Here is a 17,318-nt window from a genome sequence, read left to right on the forward strand (position 1 = left end):
CATGGGGATCCTGGTGGCCTTTGGGGGTTGTGACGAAGGGGTGACAGGGGATTGTGAGCGTTTATCATTGCAGGGTTGGGATGGCAGGAGCGGGGGCTGGGAACTGGATGGCTGAAGTTGGGGTTAGGGGTCAGGGTTAGGACTCACGTTTCGTCCATCCTCTCCAGGATCTCCTTGGTCTCCTTTCTCACCCACAGGTCCCCGAGCTCCAGGTGCCCCCTGAGAAGAGCAGCTGGTCTGAGACAGGCCCTCGTGGCATTCTGCAGTTTTCCCATGACCCCCCATACTGTTCAGGTTCCCCATCACCCCCAAAACCATGCCTGAATTTCCCATCACAATATGCACCCCCTTACTTCTCCCTGCCAGCCTCACCCGAAGGCCACGTTCGCCAGCTTTTCCAGGCAAACCTGGGTCACCCTGGTGATGGAGAGAAAGCCACACTGAGCAGGTGGCTTGGGCTCAAACTGACTCAAGGAGCAGGGGCAGAGAAGGGTCTGGGCGCCAGATAGACAGTAGGCAAGGGAATGGATTTGATGACCTGGGGGAGCCCCCAGTCCAGTGGGATCACAATGCAAGGGTACCGGGTCAGAAATCAGAGTGGGAAGGAGTCTTACCGGGGGACCTTCATCACCTTTCTCTCCAACTTCACCCTGAGAGACATGAGAATCAGTCCTGGTCCCAAGATCCCCCGCGATGACAGCAACATTCCACTCTCCTACCCCCCAAGACTCCCCCAACTCCAGCTTTCTTACATCTCGTCCTCGGGGGCCGACGAGTCCTGGGGGGCCAGGCCGCCCAGGGTCTCCCTTCTCTCCAGGAGGTCCTGAGTCACCCTGTGGAGGAGCCAAAGTGGGGTGATGCAGGATGCACATAGCAGCCAGTCCCTGAGGGGTGGTAACCCCAGAAACCTTGAGGTTACCCAAGGCCATAGGTACTCACCGGGGGTCCTGCTCTGCCTGTCAGGCCAATGGGACCCTGCAGGGTGTAGGGGGGAGTACAGGACTTAGTTGGGGCTCCCGGGTACTACCTCATCTCCTGCCACACTCCCCAGCCCCACATTTATTCACCCGGTCTCCAGGGTCTCCTTTGGGGCCAGGGTCTCCTTGAAGAACCAAGCCAGGTGGGCCCTGTGGCAAAAGGATCAGAAGTCAGGGAGCACAACCCTCACCTGCCCTACCCCCTTAGACACTGTCCCTTCACTCACCCGCTCCCCTTTGACTCCTGTAGCTCCTCTAGGCCCCGTGGGCCCCACATCTCCCTGGAAGTAACAAAGACCATCAACCATCAGCATCAGCCCCAGGTTCCATGACCCCACAATCCAGCAATCATGCCACAACCCTATGACCTCCAGGGGCCTCCAGGCAAGCCTAAAGGCAGACCCCATGACCTTGACCTCAACCCTGGATCAGCCTCCATTTCACTCTCGCCAGAATTACCTTCTCTCCTTTGGCCCCAGCACCATCAGGTCCCTGAAAACAAACAGGACAGACACACTTGGCCCTGCCTGGGGATCACAGTACTACGTGATTGACTGGGGATGAGGTAATATGGAACTAGAAGTCATAGATAGAGCTCAGTCTCTGTCCAGAGGTCACAGAGTCACCGCTGGGAGCAGGGCAGGGGTTACACAGAGTTCATGACCTGTATGATGGTCACAGGGTCACAGGTTACAGCCAAGAGTCGGGAGATGCATTGTGGCATCAGGAGAGTCACAGAACTCTTAGCCTTCCCATGGTCCCAAGGTTATGGGGTTTCAGCCTAGAATACTGGTCTACAGGCAGGCCAGTGCTCAGGGAGCCACGCTGTGCTCAGAGCCCCATCCTCCCTTTGCTCACCACTGCAGGGTCCCCAGGGCGACCAGGCTCCCCCTGTGGAAAAAGGATGGGGGCAGGGATGAGTCAGAGACCCATCTAGGAACTCCAGGTCCTGGTGTCCCACCTGTCACAATCCCAAGTGCAGGGGGTGGGAGGGACTGACGCCCAGGCAATGACTCACCTTCTCTCCTCTGCGGCCGGTGGGTCCTGGCGGCCCCTGCATGTGGAAAAGGTGTGAAGCCAGAGCAGGAGGAACACTTGAAAACCCCTCTCCCCGTCCTACCATAGTCACAGACTCACTTCGGGCCCCTCAGCTCCCGGACGTCCAGCCACTCCAGGCAGCCCCTGGGAAAGAAGAGCAGAAATGCTGATCCCGGGGGATGGGCAGGGAGATAGTAGCAAGCAAGGGCTAGAAATTGTGGGGATGCTGAAGAGAGGGCACAAAAGGTCAGGATTTAGGCAGCAGGGGTCAAACTGAGGGGTGACAGAGTCCAGGTCAGTGGAAGTCAAGGTCAGTTCAGCAGGGTCAGGAAGTAAAAAGCAGGTCCTGGGGGTTAAGGGCTGGAGCCTGCCTCAGCAAGAGTCATGTGAGGAGAGGTGGAGGGCCAGGGGCAGGGGGCATCAAGGTTGAGAAGTCAGAACCAGGAAGGGGCACAGAGCGCAGGTCAGCTGGACACTGGCATCAGGTCAGAGGGCTCACCTGTGGTCCCACTGGGCCGGGGGGTCCACGTTCACCCTGAGGGAACAGAATGGGTCAGAGCCGAGTCTGGCCACAGACCCTCTGGGGCCCTGAGAAAGCCCTAGGCTGCACTTACCTTCTCGCCAATCTCACCCACAGCCCCTTTCAGTCCTCGGTCACCCTAAGGGGAGAGAGATAGGAGAGGCGCCTTGACTGTCAAACCCTAGAGAAGGCGTCTCAAACTCTAGCTATCCTGCCTCCGAAACTACAACCTCTGACGTGCTGAGAGCCCTCATCTCCTGATCCTCCCCCAGCCCCCAGCCCTAGAATTGTCCCAGTGGTCACACCCCACACCTGACCTCCCAAAATAGCACTTACTTTGGGGCCAATGTCCCCAGGAGGTCCTCGTGGGCCCTAGAAGGGGTTTGGATACTTGAGTTTGGGCATAAGCATAGGATAGAGGGTGGGAAGCTGAGGGAGCTGTGCCCACCCCTCAGAACCCTTGCCCCTACACTCACCCGCTCACCCGGGCTCCCAGGTTGTCCTGGGAGGCCTGGGGCTCCATCCTCACAGTCACCCTGAAGGAGAAACAGATGAGTAGAAGACCCTACCTCCCTCAGCCTCCGCCCTAGAATGGGCACACCAAGAGGTCAGGCCTCCCACCTTTTCTCCTTTCTCTCCAGAGGGGCCAACTGGGCCTTGGGGTCCAGGGCCTCCAGGAAGACCCTAGGAGAAAGTGAGTGAAAACGTGAGCCCCAAACTATGAGGCCCAGCACCCACCCACTGCCCCAGAAGAGCCTCAGCCTCAGTATCCACACCCCTGAGATGGCCCCCAAGTTCCCCAGCAGAGCCTCAAGGCTCCCTCACCGGCAGCCCAGGCTCCCCTGGGACAGTGCCACCATCACCTGGTCCTGGGGGGCCCTGAGAGAGAACAGTAGGTCAGGAGCCAGCCAATGGGAATCAGACTCCAAGCCACCCCCAGGACACCTTGCCCCTCACTTACCCGCTCCCCACGATCACCTTTGTCACCCTGGAAAAGACAGATCATGACTCCATGACCCTGGACCACACTTCCACTCCCAAATATACCAGGAGAAATGAAGGTCATGGGGACAAATTGGATTACAAAGGTCACGGAGGAACTGAGGAGTCATGGGGGGGCTAAGGGGTCATATGGGGTCAGAGCAACCAGTAGGGGTTATATGGGTTCAAATGGGGTCACCAGGTCACTGGATCACATTGAGGTCATGAGACCATAAAGGGATCATGTTGTCACCTTCACAGTCGTTCCAGGAATTCCTGGGGGACCACGGGGTCCTGGGTCCCCCAGTGGGCCACGGGATCCAGGGAGGCCCTAATGGAGGAGACAAAGTATAAAGTACAACCCCACTGACCCTTACTCCTACCCTGCCTCCTGCTGGTTCCCCACCACACACCTCTTGCCCCCACACATCGTAGAACTTACTGGAGGTCCACGGTCCCCTTTCTGCCCAGGAAGCCCTGGGCCTTCGCCTCCAATGACTCGCCCGGGATCTCCCTGCAGGACAGAAAGCAAAGGGCAGGATTCAGGGCATGGGAGCCTTGAGGCGGGAGAAGTTCCCAGAGGTACCCAGGTATTCCTTATCATGCCACAGGCCCCGCATAGCATCCAGCCTGCTCCTCCCTGGGATATCCTGGCTCCCTCCCTTCCCCCTTCACCTACCGGCTCCCCCTTTGGGCCTCGAGGTCCTCGCTCTCCCTGAGGACAAAATAGAGCAAAGGGTGATGCTTGGGCTCAAGCGCATCCACACTGCCCACCCCCAACGGGTCCCCACCCTCCAGAAAGAACTTTGGGAAGACACTGGGTGAGCAAAGAAGGGAAAGCAACTCACTGGATCTCCACGAGGGCCAGGCCACCCTGGGGAGCCCTGTAAATGGAAGGAGTCAGGGCAGTCAGACCACCTACTCACCCACTCAAGCAAAGAGTCCTACCAAGTGACCTGCAAGGGCAAGGCTTGCTTACCTTGGAGCCAGGGGTTCCAGGAGTCCCAGGGCGGCCAGGGCTGCCTGGAGGCCCATCTGTCCCAGGAAAGCCCTAAGGAGTCAAAGAGGTCAGGGCAGGAAGGGACCCTCCCTCCGTGCCCTTGGTTTGCGGGAGGAGCCGAGACTATTCTTTATCTAGATTCCCACCCCACAGGCCCCTGAGTGTTGCTGGGGTGGAGCAGTGGGGCAGAGAAGCAGCCTTTCTGAGCTAAATGGGGACTCATCCCAGGTACCAGGGCAATGATGAGGTGGAGGGGCCTTCCCTGCCTCTGGGATTTAGAACTTACACCCAGGCTCTCGGGGGGAGTCTCAAAACCCCACTGGCTGTTCTACTGTAGGCCCTGCCCCAGAGTCTCTGGTGTGGTTTAAATGTCCACTTAGACTTCTAACACCCTTGCGGTTCTAGCCCTGCTCTCTATTTCTGTCTTCTAAAAACCCTGAGAACACTTGGAGGAGTGTCTTCGGGGAACCCCAATGATTTCCACTCACCCTCTCACCCTTTGCAGCGGTACTTCCAGGAGGCCCTGGGGGTCCAGGAGCACCAGCCCTGCCCTGAGAGGAGAGAGCAGGTAAGGAAGCAGTACTCTGGTCAGGGGGCAGAGGACAGGCGTGGGGAGGCACTCACCGGGAGGCCGGGGGGGCCAGGAGGCCCGGCTTGTCCTTTCAGGCCCTAGGAAGGGTGATCAGTGAGCCCTGTGCCACCAACCTCCCCCAGCCACACTGACCCCCAACCATTCTCTGCCCCCAACTAGGGTCACTCACCATCTCTCCACGTTCCCCTTTCTGACCCTGGGGAAAGATACATTACATGAGGGTCAGAGTGGCTAGCCCCGGGTGTGGCCCTCGCCCACCCTCTCAACCCTGGACACTTACCTTTGGACAATGCAATGTGCAAGTCTCTGGCTGTGGCTGTGGACATAAGGTCTTTTTGAGGCTAGGCAATTGTCCCAAGAGTCTCCAGCTCCCTCTCCCCCACCAGTCACCCCTCCCCCAGAGGCCCCTTGCAAACCTGAGTGGCCAAGGCTGTCTGACACAGGGATGTTGCCAAACCACTGACTGCCCGGTCCAAGCTTGGACCGTCATCCACAGCAAAGAAAGTCTGGACAGGGTCCATGCCTGGCACCAAGCGACGCAACTGTTCCGGGTCAGCTCCAGCCTGGCCCAGTATCATCACTCTGAGCCCTAAGGAGGGGTCCAGCAGCCTGCATGACAACCCTGCTGGAGCCAGCCCGACTCCCAGGCCCCATCCCCACCAGCCCTCCTCCTCACCAGCAGCCTGGGCCTCACGGATAGGGTTGAAGATGTCACCTCTCAAGGGCTCATCTACTAGCAAAACCATTACCCCTGGTACATGCTGGCGGCGCCCAGGAGCATCTGGTGCTAATAGGTGTCTGTGAGCAGTAACCACAGCTGTGCCTGGGAGAAAGAACATGTCAGAACCCAGGGCACCCAGCTCCCAACAGGTAGGCCCCAAGAGTCCATGTACAATGCAGTCCTTACCCAGGTTGTTCCCACTTGGGTCCATGTAAGGGATGCTGCGGATCTTCTGCAGGATGATGTTAGGATCATAGGAGCTATTCAGTGGGAACAGTGGGGAGGGCCGATGACTGTAGGACAGGAGGCCAACCTGGGGTGGGGGAACACAGAGCCTGGGGAAGATGGCAAAGCAAGGATGGCAGAGTCTATCGGGGCGGGGAGGGGGGGGGCGGGATATAGAGCTCAGGGAATGGGACTAAACCTGAACACTAGGGGGTCAGCAGTGATGGCAGTATAGGCAGCCAACCAGCAGATGAGGAGATCTGGAGCCTGGAAAGGGCTGGGAGACAGATTGGACCAGTGGTGGAGGAGGGAAATGGTAGCTGCTGTGAAGCGTGGGATGGGGAAGGGCTGGGATAGGAAGGGGTCTGTTTGTCTCCGGGGCCAAACCTGGATTGCCTGTGGCCCAAGAGGCCCAAGCGCAGACACCAGACGCTCCAAGGCTCGCTTTACAGCCTCTGCACGATGAGCATTGTCCTGAGTGGTGTGCAGCAGGAACACCACATCCATCTGGCCATGGGGACACACTGCAGGAAAGGGGCTGAGTTACTGAAGCAGCTGGCCCATCTAGCTACCCCCTTACGCCCCTCCCACTGTGCCCACCTTACCTGGGTTCTGTGTGACAGAGGCCTCAGGACCCCGTACACCCTCCCGGATCGGTGTCAAGGAGAAGGTATAGGAGATGCCAGGTTCTAGCCCTGTCACCTGCTGGGAGTTCGAGATCCCTGGAAGTGTCTGTGAGGCCCCAGGGATGTCTGCAAAAGATAAAACCTGTTTAAACAGGAGGTCTTCCACAGAGCCCCAACTGCCAGCCCACCCCAATCCTGGCCTCCCCTTCACCTTGGCCAGGGCGTCTGAGCGGCTGCCAGGACAGAATATAGCTGGATACTCCAGACACTGGGGTCCAGGCCAGAGTCACTGAGTCAATTGAAGTGTCCACCACACGCAGTTCAGTGCTTGGCACCCGGGGTGACTCTGAAGAAGGAATCAAAAACCAGGGATCAGAGTCTATGTCCTGAGAACCCAGAAGAGAGAGATCATCTGAAGAGGTTCTGGGGCAGGATCATCTTAGCAAAGGAAGTGTCAAGGGAGATCATGCTGGGGTCACCCCAGGTACAGGAGTGGTAAGGGGCTACAGGAGGAGTCACTCAGGGCCATGGGGTGCAGGAAACCAGTGCGGGTTATCAGTGGGGGAAACATCACACCAGGGAAGAGTGGACTCTGGGCTCACCAGTGCGTGCAATCACTTCTGTGGGGGGCCCTTCTCCAGCTGACCCCAAAACGCTCAGCCACACTCGGTATGGGGTTGCTGATTCCAGCCCATCCAGTTCATAGCTGCTGATACCGGGCCCCAAGACCCGGGACTGTTCCTGGCCACCTGGGGCAGGCATGGAAGTGGGGACCCAAGGCATGTGGGAAGATGCTACAGACGGGCATTAATGATCTCGCCCACCTCACTGACTGACCCTGCTAACCAGATCCACCCTCCTAACCGATCTTCCTCATTCTCTCTCACCCTGTTCTCTTTACTGACCCCGCATGACTGATCCCAGCGCACAGCACATCCCCCCACTGACACTGACAGACATGGCCCACTCACTGACCTACCTCTCCTACCCCGCCACCAGCCCCGCCCCCATCGGTCCCTGACCCCCTACCGAGGGAAACCTCTCACCCTCGGGTCGCCAACGCAGACGGAAGCCGTGTGCCCCCGGCACCGGCTGCCAGCGCAGACTCAGCGAGTGCTCGCCTCGCTGCACTACGCGAAGGGTCTCCAGGGCTGGCGGAGCCTCAGGCGCTACAGGGAAAGCAAGGTACTCAGGGAGGCTCCGCCCCCCAACTGGCTCCTAAGCCAATCCCAACCGACCCCTTTGCCCATCCCAGGCTTCATCCTTCCTTCCCCCTTTAACCCGCAGAGCACAAACCCCGCCCCCAAACCGTGGAGGCCAATCCCAGACTCGCCCCAGCCCAAGCTCCGCCTACGCGTGGTGACGACAATGGAGACCGGTGCTCCCTCACGGTCCCCCACAAGAGCAGTCACTCGCACCGAGTAGCTGACTCCGCCTTCGAGGCCCCGTATTACGGCGGAGTCCGTGTTTCCTGGGAGCATCTGCTGTCTTGTGGGGCCACCTGGCCAGGCAAGCATGGGGCAACGGTCGGGGTGGGGGTGGTTTACCAGACAGGGCAGTCCCAGCCAGGAAGGACAAGGGCAGGGTCAGGGAACCATACCCTCGCTCCGACCCCAGGCCAGTCTGTAGGCTGTGGCTCCAGTGACCCCGACCCAGGTGACCCGCAGAACATCACTGGAGGCATTGAGGATCTGCAGCTTCGACACACTGCCCACGGGCGCAGGGTCTGAGGGCAAAGGCAGGGGAAGGGGTCAGGGGCCACTGGATGGCTGGCAGAGAACAGGGTGGAGTGCAAACATGGTCAATGCAGGAAGGTCTGAAGGTCAGTGTGAGGTTAGTATGGACCGGTCAGTGTAGGCAACCTCTGAGAGGGATAAGGCCAGTGCCCCAGAGTGGGCAGTGTGGGGCAGCCAGGAGGTCGCTGAGGGTGGACTAAGTGTCAATGTGGAGAACTCACTGAGCAGTGATGGAGTGGTCAACCGGGGCGGCGTAGCCAGTGAGATGTGATTTCGAGCTGGCCAGGGCCCACTCACCTGTCCTGACAACCACAGAGGCGGGTGTCCCATCCACACCGGCCACATGAGGCCACACATGCACCGTGTACTCCGTATCTGGCTCCAGCCCATCCAGCTCAGCCACTGTGGCCTCTCCAGAAACCAACTGGGATTTCTCTGGGCCTGGGAGTGAGGATGGACGCAGCTCCAGGGCTAGCTAGACTCTGCCCCCCAATGCCCCACCTGGACCTTTAATAAAACCCCCCAGCCCCTATTCCACCCAGACCTGCCCCCCATGACCCTCTAAAACTTCTGGTCCCCTCCAAAACCCCTGGTCCCCACCATGGCCTGAGTGCCAGGAGACCCTGTATCCCGTGGCACCAGGAACCCTGTTCCAGGAGATGGTGACAGATGAGCTGCTGGTCTGCGTCACATGAACAGTCCTCACTGGGCCTAGTGGGTCTGTGGGGAGAGGCAATGGGAAGTCCAATGGAGGAGGCAGTGGAGGGTCTGATGGAGGAGGTTTTGGGGAACTATCTAAAAGAAGGCTGTGAGAGTCTAAAAGGAGGCAGGGATCTGATGGAGGGGGTAGTTAATGGGCCAGATGGCAGAAGAACTGGGGATCTGACAGAGGAGATAGTGGGAATCTGAGGTGGCAGGTGATAGGAATCAGAGAGAAGAGGGTCTGACAGAGAAGATAATAGGGTTCTGATGGAGGTCTGAGGAGGCAGGGAGGGGGTCTGACAAAGGGAAAAGTCTAAGCCTAAGAGGACAGCAAGGTGGAGCAGAAAAAGCAGTGGGAGCCTGAGAGATGAGGTGGTGAAAATCTGAGGGCAAAGAGAGTGGGATCTTTGAGGAGAAGCAGAGGAATCTGAAGAAGATGGGGGCTTAAGAGGAGGCAAGGGAGGCCGAAGGAGAAAGCAGGACTCTGAGGGAGAAGGCAGTGGGAATCTGAAGAGGGAGGCTGTTCTGGAGCGAAACAAGGATCTGTGAAGGGGGGCAGGGGGGTCTGAAGGGGCACTGGAGATAGCCAGTCAAGGGGCTGGGTCAGGCCCTGACCAGTGCGAGCCACGATGACCACAGGGGGACCCTCCTCTCTCCCTCGCAGTGCTGACACAGCCACCTGGTAGGAGGTTCCGGGCCGTAGCCCCATGATATCTGTGGCAGTGGATTCTGGGGGCAATGTCTGGCTGGACTCCGGACCTAGGGTCAGAGGGAAGTGTTGGCATGGCTCTTGCCTGCCCCCTCAATCCCCCAAACCCTAGTTGTTCCTCTCCACAGCCCTCCCACACACCCCACACTGACCACTGTCTGTCCTCCAGCTAATCCGAAATCCACTGGCTCCAGGAACAGGTCCCCAGGCCACCCTCACCCGTGTTGCATCTGATGCCACAACTCGTAGCCCTGGGATGGCAAGTGGGGTTTCCGGTTCTGGGGGTTAAAGGCAGAGGTCAGGGGTCAAGACCGGGACCAGAGTGAATCAAGAAGCTGTCCCCCCACAACCCTCCTGTGTGCTCACCCCGGCGGACAGTGAGGGTGCTGGCACCGCCCTCACGGCTGCCCACTCGAGCAGACACCCGCACAGTGTAGCTTAGGCCAGCCCGGACATCATCCAAATCAAAGGCTGTTTGACTCCCAGGAAGCACGAGGGTCCGCTCAACCCCTAAGAGAGAAGGCAGAGTAGGTGGGCAGGGGTCCGTGAGACACAGGGATGTGGGATGATGATGGCGGTCAGTGATGGACAATGACACAGGATAATGCACCAGTGATGAACGGAGATACAGGATGATAGGAGTCAGTGGACAGGGACATGGAATGTAGAATGACAGAAATCAGTGGATAGTGATATGAGTTGACAGGTCATTGATAGACAGTGATGTGGGGTGATGGGGGTCAGTACTGGATGGGGACAGGGGATGAGAGGTCAGTGTGGACAGTGGTTCCAGCTAGAGTAACAGAAGGGCAGGGATTGAGTTTGGGATTGTGGAGAAGGGCCAAAGCTGCAGGCAGGGATGCAGGGCAGGGAGTGGAGACAGATCCGGGTGAGAAGATGGGCTGAGGCAGGGCTGGGAGCAGAAAGACACTGTGACAGGCCTGGGCTCAGTTCCACCTTGGGGGATAGTCGGACAAGGAGACAGGAGCAGGCCGTAGAAACCCAGAGGTGCAATGTGTTGGGGTGAAGGTGTAGTCAGACCGCAAAAGCTGGAACTTTAATGTGTGTCCGGGTGTGGCTGTGTCCACCTCACCCTGTGTGCTGCGCACAGTGATGCGGTACTCGGTGGCACCGGGGACTGGGCTCCAGGATACTCGCACCCGCTGCCCAGGAAGCTCTGTTGCCTTCAAGTCCGTCACAGGGCCCACGGGCAGCTCTGGCCCTGTTGGAGAGCACAGCATTAAAGGCTGCCCCGGGCCCCTGTACCTTCCCCTCTCACTTGGCAAGGCCCACGGAGCCCTCACCGGTGGGGACCACAGTTGCAGGCGTGGCTACCTCGCGGCCCTCCAGCAGAGTATAGAGCGTGAGGCGATACTCAGTGCCTGGTTGCAGCCCATCCAGCTGGTAGCGGGTCACATCAGAGGGCAGTACCACCTTCTGTGGCACCCCCAAGCCTGCAAGACGACAGCGTCAGGCTGGCTGAAGCCGAGCCTGACCCTGCCTGCCCGCCCCTCTCCCCTGCACTGACCACTCTCACGCCGCCATTCTAGCCGGTAGCCGCGGGCCTCAGGCACCAAGTTCCAGGAAAGGAGAATGGATGTGGGCCCCAGGATGACTGGGCGCAGGGTCTGTTCAACGGAAGCATCTGCCCAGGGCACAGGGGATGTCAGTGGCCTCTGTGCCCTGCCCGCCTGCCTACCCAGCGCGAAGAAAGCACCCAGCCTTCTCACCAGTACGGGCAGTCAGGGAGGCAGCAGATCCTACGCTACGGCCGAGCAGGGTGCTCACAGTCACCTCGTAGTCCGTGCCAGGCTCCAGGTCACGCAGCAACACTGACCCCTGCCCAGGGCCCAGCTCCTGCTGCTGTGTGACACCACCTGCACGGGCGGGGGGGGGGGGGGGGCGGGCACCAAGGGATCAGCGCGCCTTGCAGACTTAGGACCCTACAACCCTGTCTGACATGCCAAGATCCCCCTCAGCCCACACTTCTCACTCACCACTGAGGACCCGCCATGTCACACGGTAGCCAGTGGCACCTGGCACACTCCGCCAGGCCACCAGGAGGCTGTGGGCTGTGGTATTCTGGATGGTCAGCTCTGGCCCCTCCAGGGCAGCTGGGGGAAGGTCCAGCAGGGATTAGTGGAGTCAGGAGTGGGAAGGGGTTACTGGGCAATTAGATGAACGGGGTCAGAGGTTAGCAGAATTGCTCACTGGTCCGAGCTGTCCCACTCACAGCCTCCCCGATGCTGTTGGCGTAGAGGGCTACCACGGTCACTTGGTACTCAGTCAGTGGCCGGAGACCCTGCAGCTGTGTGCTGGTCTCACCAGCTGGGATGCTCACCTGCCCAAGGCCAGAGGTCACTTTACCTTGCCCAGCCAAGTCCCCAGCCCTCCACCTACCACTCCTGACATCCTTACCTCCCGCCGCTCGCCTGGCAGTGGCTGTCCCAGCCCTGTCAGAGGAGTGTACTGGACCTTGTAGCCAGTCACAGGTCCACTGGCCGCCGTCCACCGTACTCTCAAGGATTGACTGCCTGCTTCGGACAGCACCAGGTCTCGTGGCCCAGATGTCAAGTCATCAGCTGGGAAGGGTGAGGAGTCAGGCAATCAGGCAGGAGGATCAGGGGTCAGACTTAAAGTGTAGCATTGGGGTCAAGGGTCGGGGGCACATAAGGTCAGATCAGCACCTCAAGGGCAGGATCAGAGGACAGAACCCCCAGCTTGGTGTCAGGAGCACAGGGAATGGAAGCAGCACCCTCAGGTTTGGGGAGGGAGGTCAGAGGTCTAGGTCAGGGCACAAGTGGGGGCAGGAACTCACTGGGCAAGGTCACAGGTACACCACCAGCAGTTGTGCACACTCTCCGGGAAACAAGGGGCAGCAGTGTCCTCAAGATACTGAAGTCGTTGACGAAGAAGAAGAAATCACTGGTCGGCTGTGAGGCAACTCGCTTCAGCTCCTCGGGGTCGGCATTCTTGATGCCTGAGGTGATGCCCAATCAGAGCTCAGCTGTCCACATGCCCTCTGACTGGCCCCTGCCATAGCCCACTTGTCACCCCAGATGGGTACTCACCCACAGCAAACAGCTTGACCCCCTGCCCCTTCAGCCGCTGGGCAGCCGTATCCACCAGGTCCTGCGACTTCCCATCTGTGATGAGGATGCAGACCTGGGGCAGGTGCCGGGGGTAAATCAGTGCTGCCTCAGGCAGCTAACTTGGTGGGGGGAATGGTAGGGTGGGAGATCACCTTGGGGACACCAGGTCGGGCCAGCTGGGGCAGGAAAATGTGGTCAGCCACGTGGAGAATTGCAGCCCCCGTGCGCGTGTTGCCCCCCTTGTAGCTGAGCTCACGGATGGCTCGGATCACCTCGCCCCCTGAGCCTGAGCCAAATGCATCAAGGCCAAACTCCGTCCTGCAACAGGGGAGGGAAGGTGGCAACAGGTGGCAACAGACCTCTGGCCCTGGCCTCTAAGAGGCCTCTGGGTGAGGCCTGTGAATATCAGGCCTCTTTGAGGGTCCTCTTGGTTCTGTGACTCCTGCCCTCCACCTCTGAAGCCATTAAGTTAACAAACTCCTCTGATACCCCTCTGTGCTCTGCTGGTGGCTGGAGCTCTTGGGGCTCGCTGCCTCGGGAAGCAGGATGTCTAGTTAAAATTAAGTAATTGTGGGAGGAAGGGTCTAGTCATAGGGAGGTGGATGTTGGCCAGACAGGGAGGCCCTGTGTGAGGGGAGAGGCAGAGGGCTGGAACATGGAGAGTTCAGTAGGCAGGGGGCATCTGAGGCCCCTGGGCTCTCCATCTCCAGATTAGAAAAGACAGCCTCGTCTTTGGCAGGACAATAGACTGGAGGTGTCTCAGGTGTGAGGACTCTACCTGGGAGATCCCGGCCTCTGTCTCCACAGGATGTCCTGGCCAGGGGCGGGGCGGGGGGGGGGGTGGTGGTGCGGGGAGGGTGTCTCTGGGTTCCGGAAAACCTGGCCTAGGGGTTTCGGGGCTCTCTGCTTCTGGGGGGAAGAGTCTTGGCCAGATCTCTGGGTTCCCAGCTCCAGGGGCTACCACTCACCGTGGATCGTCGCTATACTGCACAGCAGCAAAGCGCACACCTTGTGCACTGGCTGCCCCAGAGAATGGAAGCACCAGTCCCTCCAGGAAACCACGCACTTCACGGAAGTTGCCACGGCCGATAGACGAAGAGCCATCAAGTAGGAACACGATGTCAGCAGCATAAAGGCGAGTGCAGGTCACTGGGGCAGGGAGGAGCCATCATGCTTTTTTCTTGGAGCCCACCCACCCCTCCCTGCGCTATGGTCCCTCCGCACTAGGGGCTGGGGAGGATGGAGTAGGCCTCATCAGCTAAGCCAACCAGCGCAGGCCGCCTTGGGCCTGGGAGACTTGGAGGGTGGCACGGAGGGGCCCAGAGCAGACTCTCCATGGAGGACTGGTGTGTTTAGAGAAGGGAGAGCCACGGACGCCGGTGTGGATCTGGGGGCTGGGGTTGGCCTCAAGGGGCCAGGGTGGAGTGACAGAGAGTAGGCGACCCAGTGCACATCTGGGGAGCCAGAGTTTGAGACCCATTAGAATAGGATGCCGTTTGGGAGAGCCAGCACGGGGTTGCAGCGGAGGGTTTGGGAAGTGGGGAGAGAGTTAGCAGAGATGCGGGGAGGATCGTGGTGGTGGGGGGTCCCGGATGAAAGCCACAAGTGACAGGGTGCAGCGGCTTGGACGGCGTCCTTCCCGGCGGTGCCCACCTCTCTCCCTCTGCTGGGCCCGCACTCGGAGCGCCCCTGCCAGGATCCCGGCGCAGAGCGCGGCCACCAGGAGCGGCAGCCTCATCCTGGGTGGGGGAGTCGGTCAGCCAGGCCCCCGGCTCTGTCCCTCGGCCCGCGGCTGTGGCAAGTCCGAGCCCAGCGCTCCCCCAACCCTAACCCGGGTCTTGCCTGCCGGTCTGTCTGTCCGCCGGCTCCCGCCGCCAGCCGTTGCTGCGGTCCCGCCGCCACGGCAGAGAAAAAGTCCCTGATCCCGGGGGGCGGAGCTGCGGGCGGGGTCCTAAGCGGCCCGCCCCCCACCCTGCGTCCCAAAGGACGCCGCCCCCACCTCCCCTGCCCGGCAGAGGATCTGAGTCTACTTAAGTGTAAAGCCCCCCACCTCCTGTGGCTTCCGGGACTCCCCGGGAAGGTTCTTGACAAATGCTGAGGGAAACCTCTCCAACTCTGTCTAGGGTCAGAAGTCTTCGCTGCTTTAAGGTCAGAGTGACTAGTGACATGACTGCTGGAGGCTGGAATTCAAATAGGTTCCTGGGGACAGAGGAGACAGCAGGATGGTGGTGGGGGGAGGCTGCAGCTGGAGATGACTCACCCCGCACCCTATGGGGGTGCCCAGACAAGCCTTCAGGCCATGAGTCCCGCCGGCCACTCCTGTGATTCAGCCATCCCTCTGTCTGTTGGATCTCCTGTGCCCCACCCCAAACCCCTTGACAGCCAGAACAGCCCCCAGGGAATGAGGTGCTCTGGGCTCATCCCAGGGAAACCAAGGCACCACTGGTCTGCATCTGAAAAATGCCCACCCCACCCCACCCCCACCTTGGGAGGGGGAAGCCAGGAGGAGAGATTCTGTGTCATGCATATGCATACGTGTCTACCCCAGTACCCCACACCCCCTACCATGCCCTAAACCAGTCCCAGGCAGATGCCATCCAGCTGTGCCTGTAGGGACCGGGATTGTCCATATGTGCAGGGTGGGACCACCCACAGTGACAGCTCAGCTCTCAGGAATCCACCCCTTCCTGCCTACACCCCCACTGGTGGCCCTGTCCTGCTCTAAGTCCCCCTAACTACATGTCCTCATTCTGGCCTGCCAGAGTCTCCTCCTTCACTCTGTTCTTCCCAAAGACCTTCTTCCACCCATTAACCCCACCAGGCCCAGAGGCCACTGTGGGCCCTCCCTCCTTTCCTCACTGCCCTCAGGGGCCACCTGTGGCTGCCACCTTTATAAATACCCTTGCCCCACAGCTCTCCCCTTAACCAGCCTGACTTCCCACCCATCTCCCTCGACTGGCTTCTGTGGCTGTAGACAGTCCCCTTGAACGCATCTCCAGGTCACAAATACTACCCGGAGGAGGTGAATCTTTGTACATGCGTGTCTTATAGGGGAGTGACACCAAGGCAGAGATAGTCCCAAGAACAGCAGGCCCCATTTTTTGTTTGTTTTCCTGCCAGTCCTAGAGAATTCTGAGAAGCCCACAAAGTATGTCTATACTCATCACTGCCACCGGGCCCCTTCTGACTGCCTGACCCCAGCCCTCTCCTGGGAATCAACAGAATGAGTGGGGAGAGATGGGGACAGCACTTCATTTTCCCTGGGCTCTTTCACAGCCTGGGGTCTCTGGTATGGCCAGAGCTGGAGGCAATGAAGACCATCATGCTGTCCGTTTCCCTACTGCCCGTAAGACTGAAGCTACAGAATGACCCCTTTTATTATTGAACCCTCCCCCTCACAGGATACAGTGCTGTGACCTATGGGGCCCAGAACCTTTTTCCAAGGTCATGGTCTCCTCAGCTATGTCCCAGGACCCAAACCCCTTGAAGCTATCCGGTAGGTGAGTGCAGCAGAGAACCAGACACAATCTCCCTACAGTCTCCAAGACCCTTAGCTCCTCTTGTACAGCAGAGGACACATACAGTATGGTCACACACACGGTCTAGCCTTTAGGGAGACTGGACACCCGGCTGAGAAGGTATCAGGACCATGATGTGCCCCTGAAAGGAAGGGCTGCCTGCTGCATGAGGATCTTTCAAACGGCTGAGAGGCTGTTAGGGAGGTTTGAGCACAGGTGGGGATGGGTGTGAAACGAGCTCCCAGGAGGCCCATGAGCAAATGTGACCCTCTAAGACCGCTGGCTCCAACCTCCCGGCAGGCACACACACTAGGGCACAGCTCCTGAGCTCAGCTCCTTCCATCTGGGTAGTGGGGCCCCAGAGTTCTGTCCTTCTTCTCACATCCCCCAGACATTTGCTTCTCTGGCTTCAGTCACTACCTCTGCCAGGTGGCACCACATCTCTAACAGGGGCTTTATTTCAGGATTCAAGCCCCACACATCCCACTGTCCGGACACCTCCAAATTTCTTATCAGAACTGTGACCAAAGCTAGGCAGGTTATCATCTTCCAGGGTACCCCTCCTCTGGGGTACCCCGGCCCCTTTGGGGCTGCTGTCCTGCTTGTCCCCTGAAGCTCGCTCCAGCTCTTCCTACAGCTGTGACCACTGCTCTACCACACTGCAGCTCACTAGTGTGCCACAGAAATCCAGCCTGAGAGTCCTTGTGCTAAGTCTCAGGCTGCCCAAGTCACTTCTCTTCCCAGTAACCTCCAGTGCATCTCCTCCAACATGCCTCCAGAGTAAAGAGCAAATTCCCTGGCTTGGTGTGCAAGACCCATTAGGACCAGATCCCTTCCAGGCGCTTGGGCTCTCTTCTGTGTCCAGCACACCTGGAGCCTTT

At 59.2% G+C, this 17,318-nt stretch overlaps 1 protein-coding gene across 1 annotated transcript in view; it reads right to left on the bottom strand.

Moving 5' to 3' along the window:
• Positions 1-14,809, bottom strand: part of COL7A1 (collagen type VII alpha 1 chain) — a 30,794-nt gene extending 15,985 nt beyond the window's left edge. The window contains exons 1-54 of the mRNA XM_040445562.1: positions 14,573-14,809; positions 13,888-14,068; positions 13,072-13,237; positions 12,899-12,992; positions 12,646-12,807; positions 12,246-12,409; positions 12,039-12,168; positions 11,825-11,941; positions 11,558-11,704; positions 11,356-11,472; positions 11,132-11,281; positions 10,921-11,049; positions 10,194-10,337; positions 9,980-10,105; positions 9,734-9,877; positions 9,017-9,136; positions 8,714-8,857; positions 8,281-8,406; positions 8,035-8,181; positions 7,727-7,849; positions 7,283-7,429; positions 6,892-7,026; positions 6,660-6,806; positions 6,442-6,578; positions 6,016-6,142; positions 5,785-5,931; positions 5,525-5,697; positions 5,389-5,424; positions 5,278-5,304; positions 5,141-5,185; positions 5,005-5,067; positions 4,496-4,567; positions 4,365-4,400; positions 4,196-4,231; positions 3,959-4,030; positions 3,770-3,847; positions 3,497-3,523; positions 3,361-3,414; positions 3,157-3,219; positions 3,012-3,071; positions 2,872-2,907; positions 2,630-2,674; positions 2,515-2,550; positions 2,115-2,159; positions 1,996-2,031; positions 1,836-1,868; positions 1,437-1,469; positions 1,205-1,258; positions 1,068-1,127; positions 940-975; positions 753-833; positions 615-650; positions 373-417; positions 142-219 (exon numbers count right to left, since the gene is read on the bottom strand). Of these exons, the coding sequence (XP_040301496.1) occupies positions 142-219; positions 373-417; positions 615-650; positions 753-833; positions 940-975; positions 1,068-1,127; positions 1,205-1,258; positions 1,437-1,469; positions 1,836-1,868; positions 1,996-2,031; positions 2,115-2,159; positions 2,515-2,550; positions 2,630-2,674; positions 2,872-2,907; positions 3,012-3,071; positions 3,157-3,219; positions 3,361-3,414; positions 3,497-3,523; positions 3,770-3,847; positions 3,959-4,030; positions 4,196-4,231; positions 4,365-4,400; positions 4,496-4,567; positions 5,005-5,067; positions 5,141-5,185; positions 5,278-5,304; positions 5,389-5,424; positions 5,525-5,697; positions 5,785-5,931; positions 6,016-6,142; positions 6,442-6,578; positions 6,660-6,806; positions 6,892-7,026; positions 7,283-7,429; positions 7,727-7,849; positions 8,035-8,181; positions 8,281-8,406; positions 8,714-8,857; positions 9,017-9,136; positions 9,734-9,877; positions 9,980-10,105; positions 10,194-10,337; positions 10,921-11,049; positions 11,132-11,281; positions 11,356-11,472; positions 11,558-11,704; positions 11,825-11,941; positions 12,039-12,168; positions 12,246-12,409; positions 12,646-12,807; positions 12,899-12,992; positions 13,072-13,237; positions 13,888-14,068; positions 14,573-14,657 (5,052 nt within the window). The 5' untranslated portion in view covers positions 14,658-14,809. The remainder of the gene's footprint in view (positions 1-141; positions 220-372; positions 418-614; positions 651-752; positions 834-939; positions 976-1,067; positions 1,128-1,204; positions 1,259-1,436; positions 1,470-1,835; positions 1,869-1,995; positions 2,032-2,114; positions 2,160-2,514; positions 2,551-2,629; positions 2,675-2,871; positions 2,908-3,011; positions 3,072-3,156; positions 3,220-3,360; positions 3,415-3,496; positions 3,524-3,769; positions 3,848-3,958; positions 4,031-4,195; positions 4,232-4,364; positions 4,401-4,495; positions 4,568-5,004; positions 5,068-5,140; positions 5,186-5,277; positions 5,305-5,388; positions 5,425-5,524; positions 5,698-5,784; positions 5,932-6,015; positions 6,143-6,441; positions 6,579-6,659; positions 6,807-6,891; positions 7,027-7,282; positions 7,430-7,726; positions 7,850-8,034; positions 8,182-8,280; positions 8,407-8,713; positions 8,858-9,016; positions 9,137-9,733; positions 9,878-9,979; positions 10,106-10,193; positions 10,338-10,920; positions 11,050-11,131; positions 11,282-11,355; positions 11,473-11,557; positions 11,705-11,824; positions 11,942-12,038; positions 12,169-12,245; positions 12,410-12,645; positions 12,808-12,898; positions 12,993-13,071; positions 13,238-13,887; positions 14,069-14,572) is intronic.
• Between the last annotated feature and the right edge of the window lie 2,509 nt (positions 14,810-17,318).

Source organism: Herpailurus yagouaroundi, unplaced genomic scaffold (assembly GCF_014898765.1).
Source record: "Herpailurus yagouaroundi ecotype Mexico unplaced genomic scaffold, PumYag 193, whole genome shotgun sequence".
In the NCBI taxonomy this organism is placed as follows: Eukaryota; Metazoa; Chordata; class Mammalia; order Carnivora; family Felidae; genus Herpailurus; species Herpailurus yagouaroundi.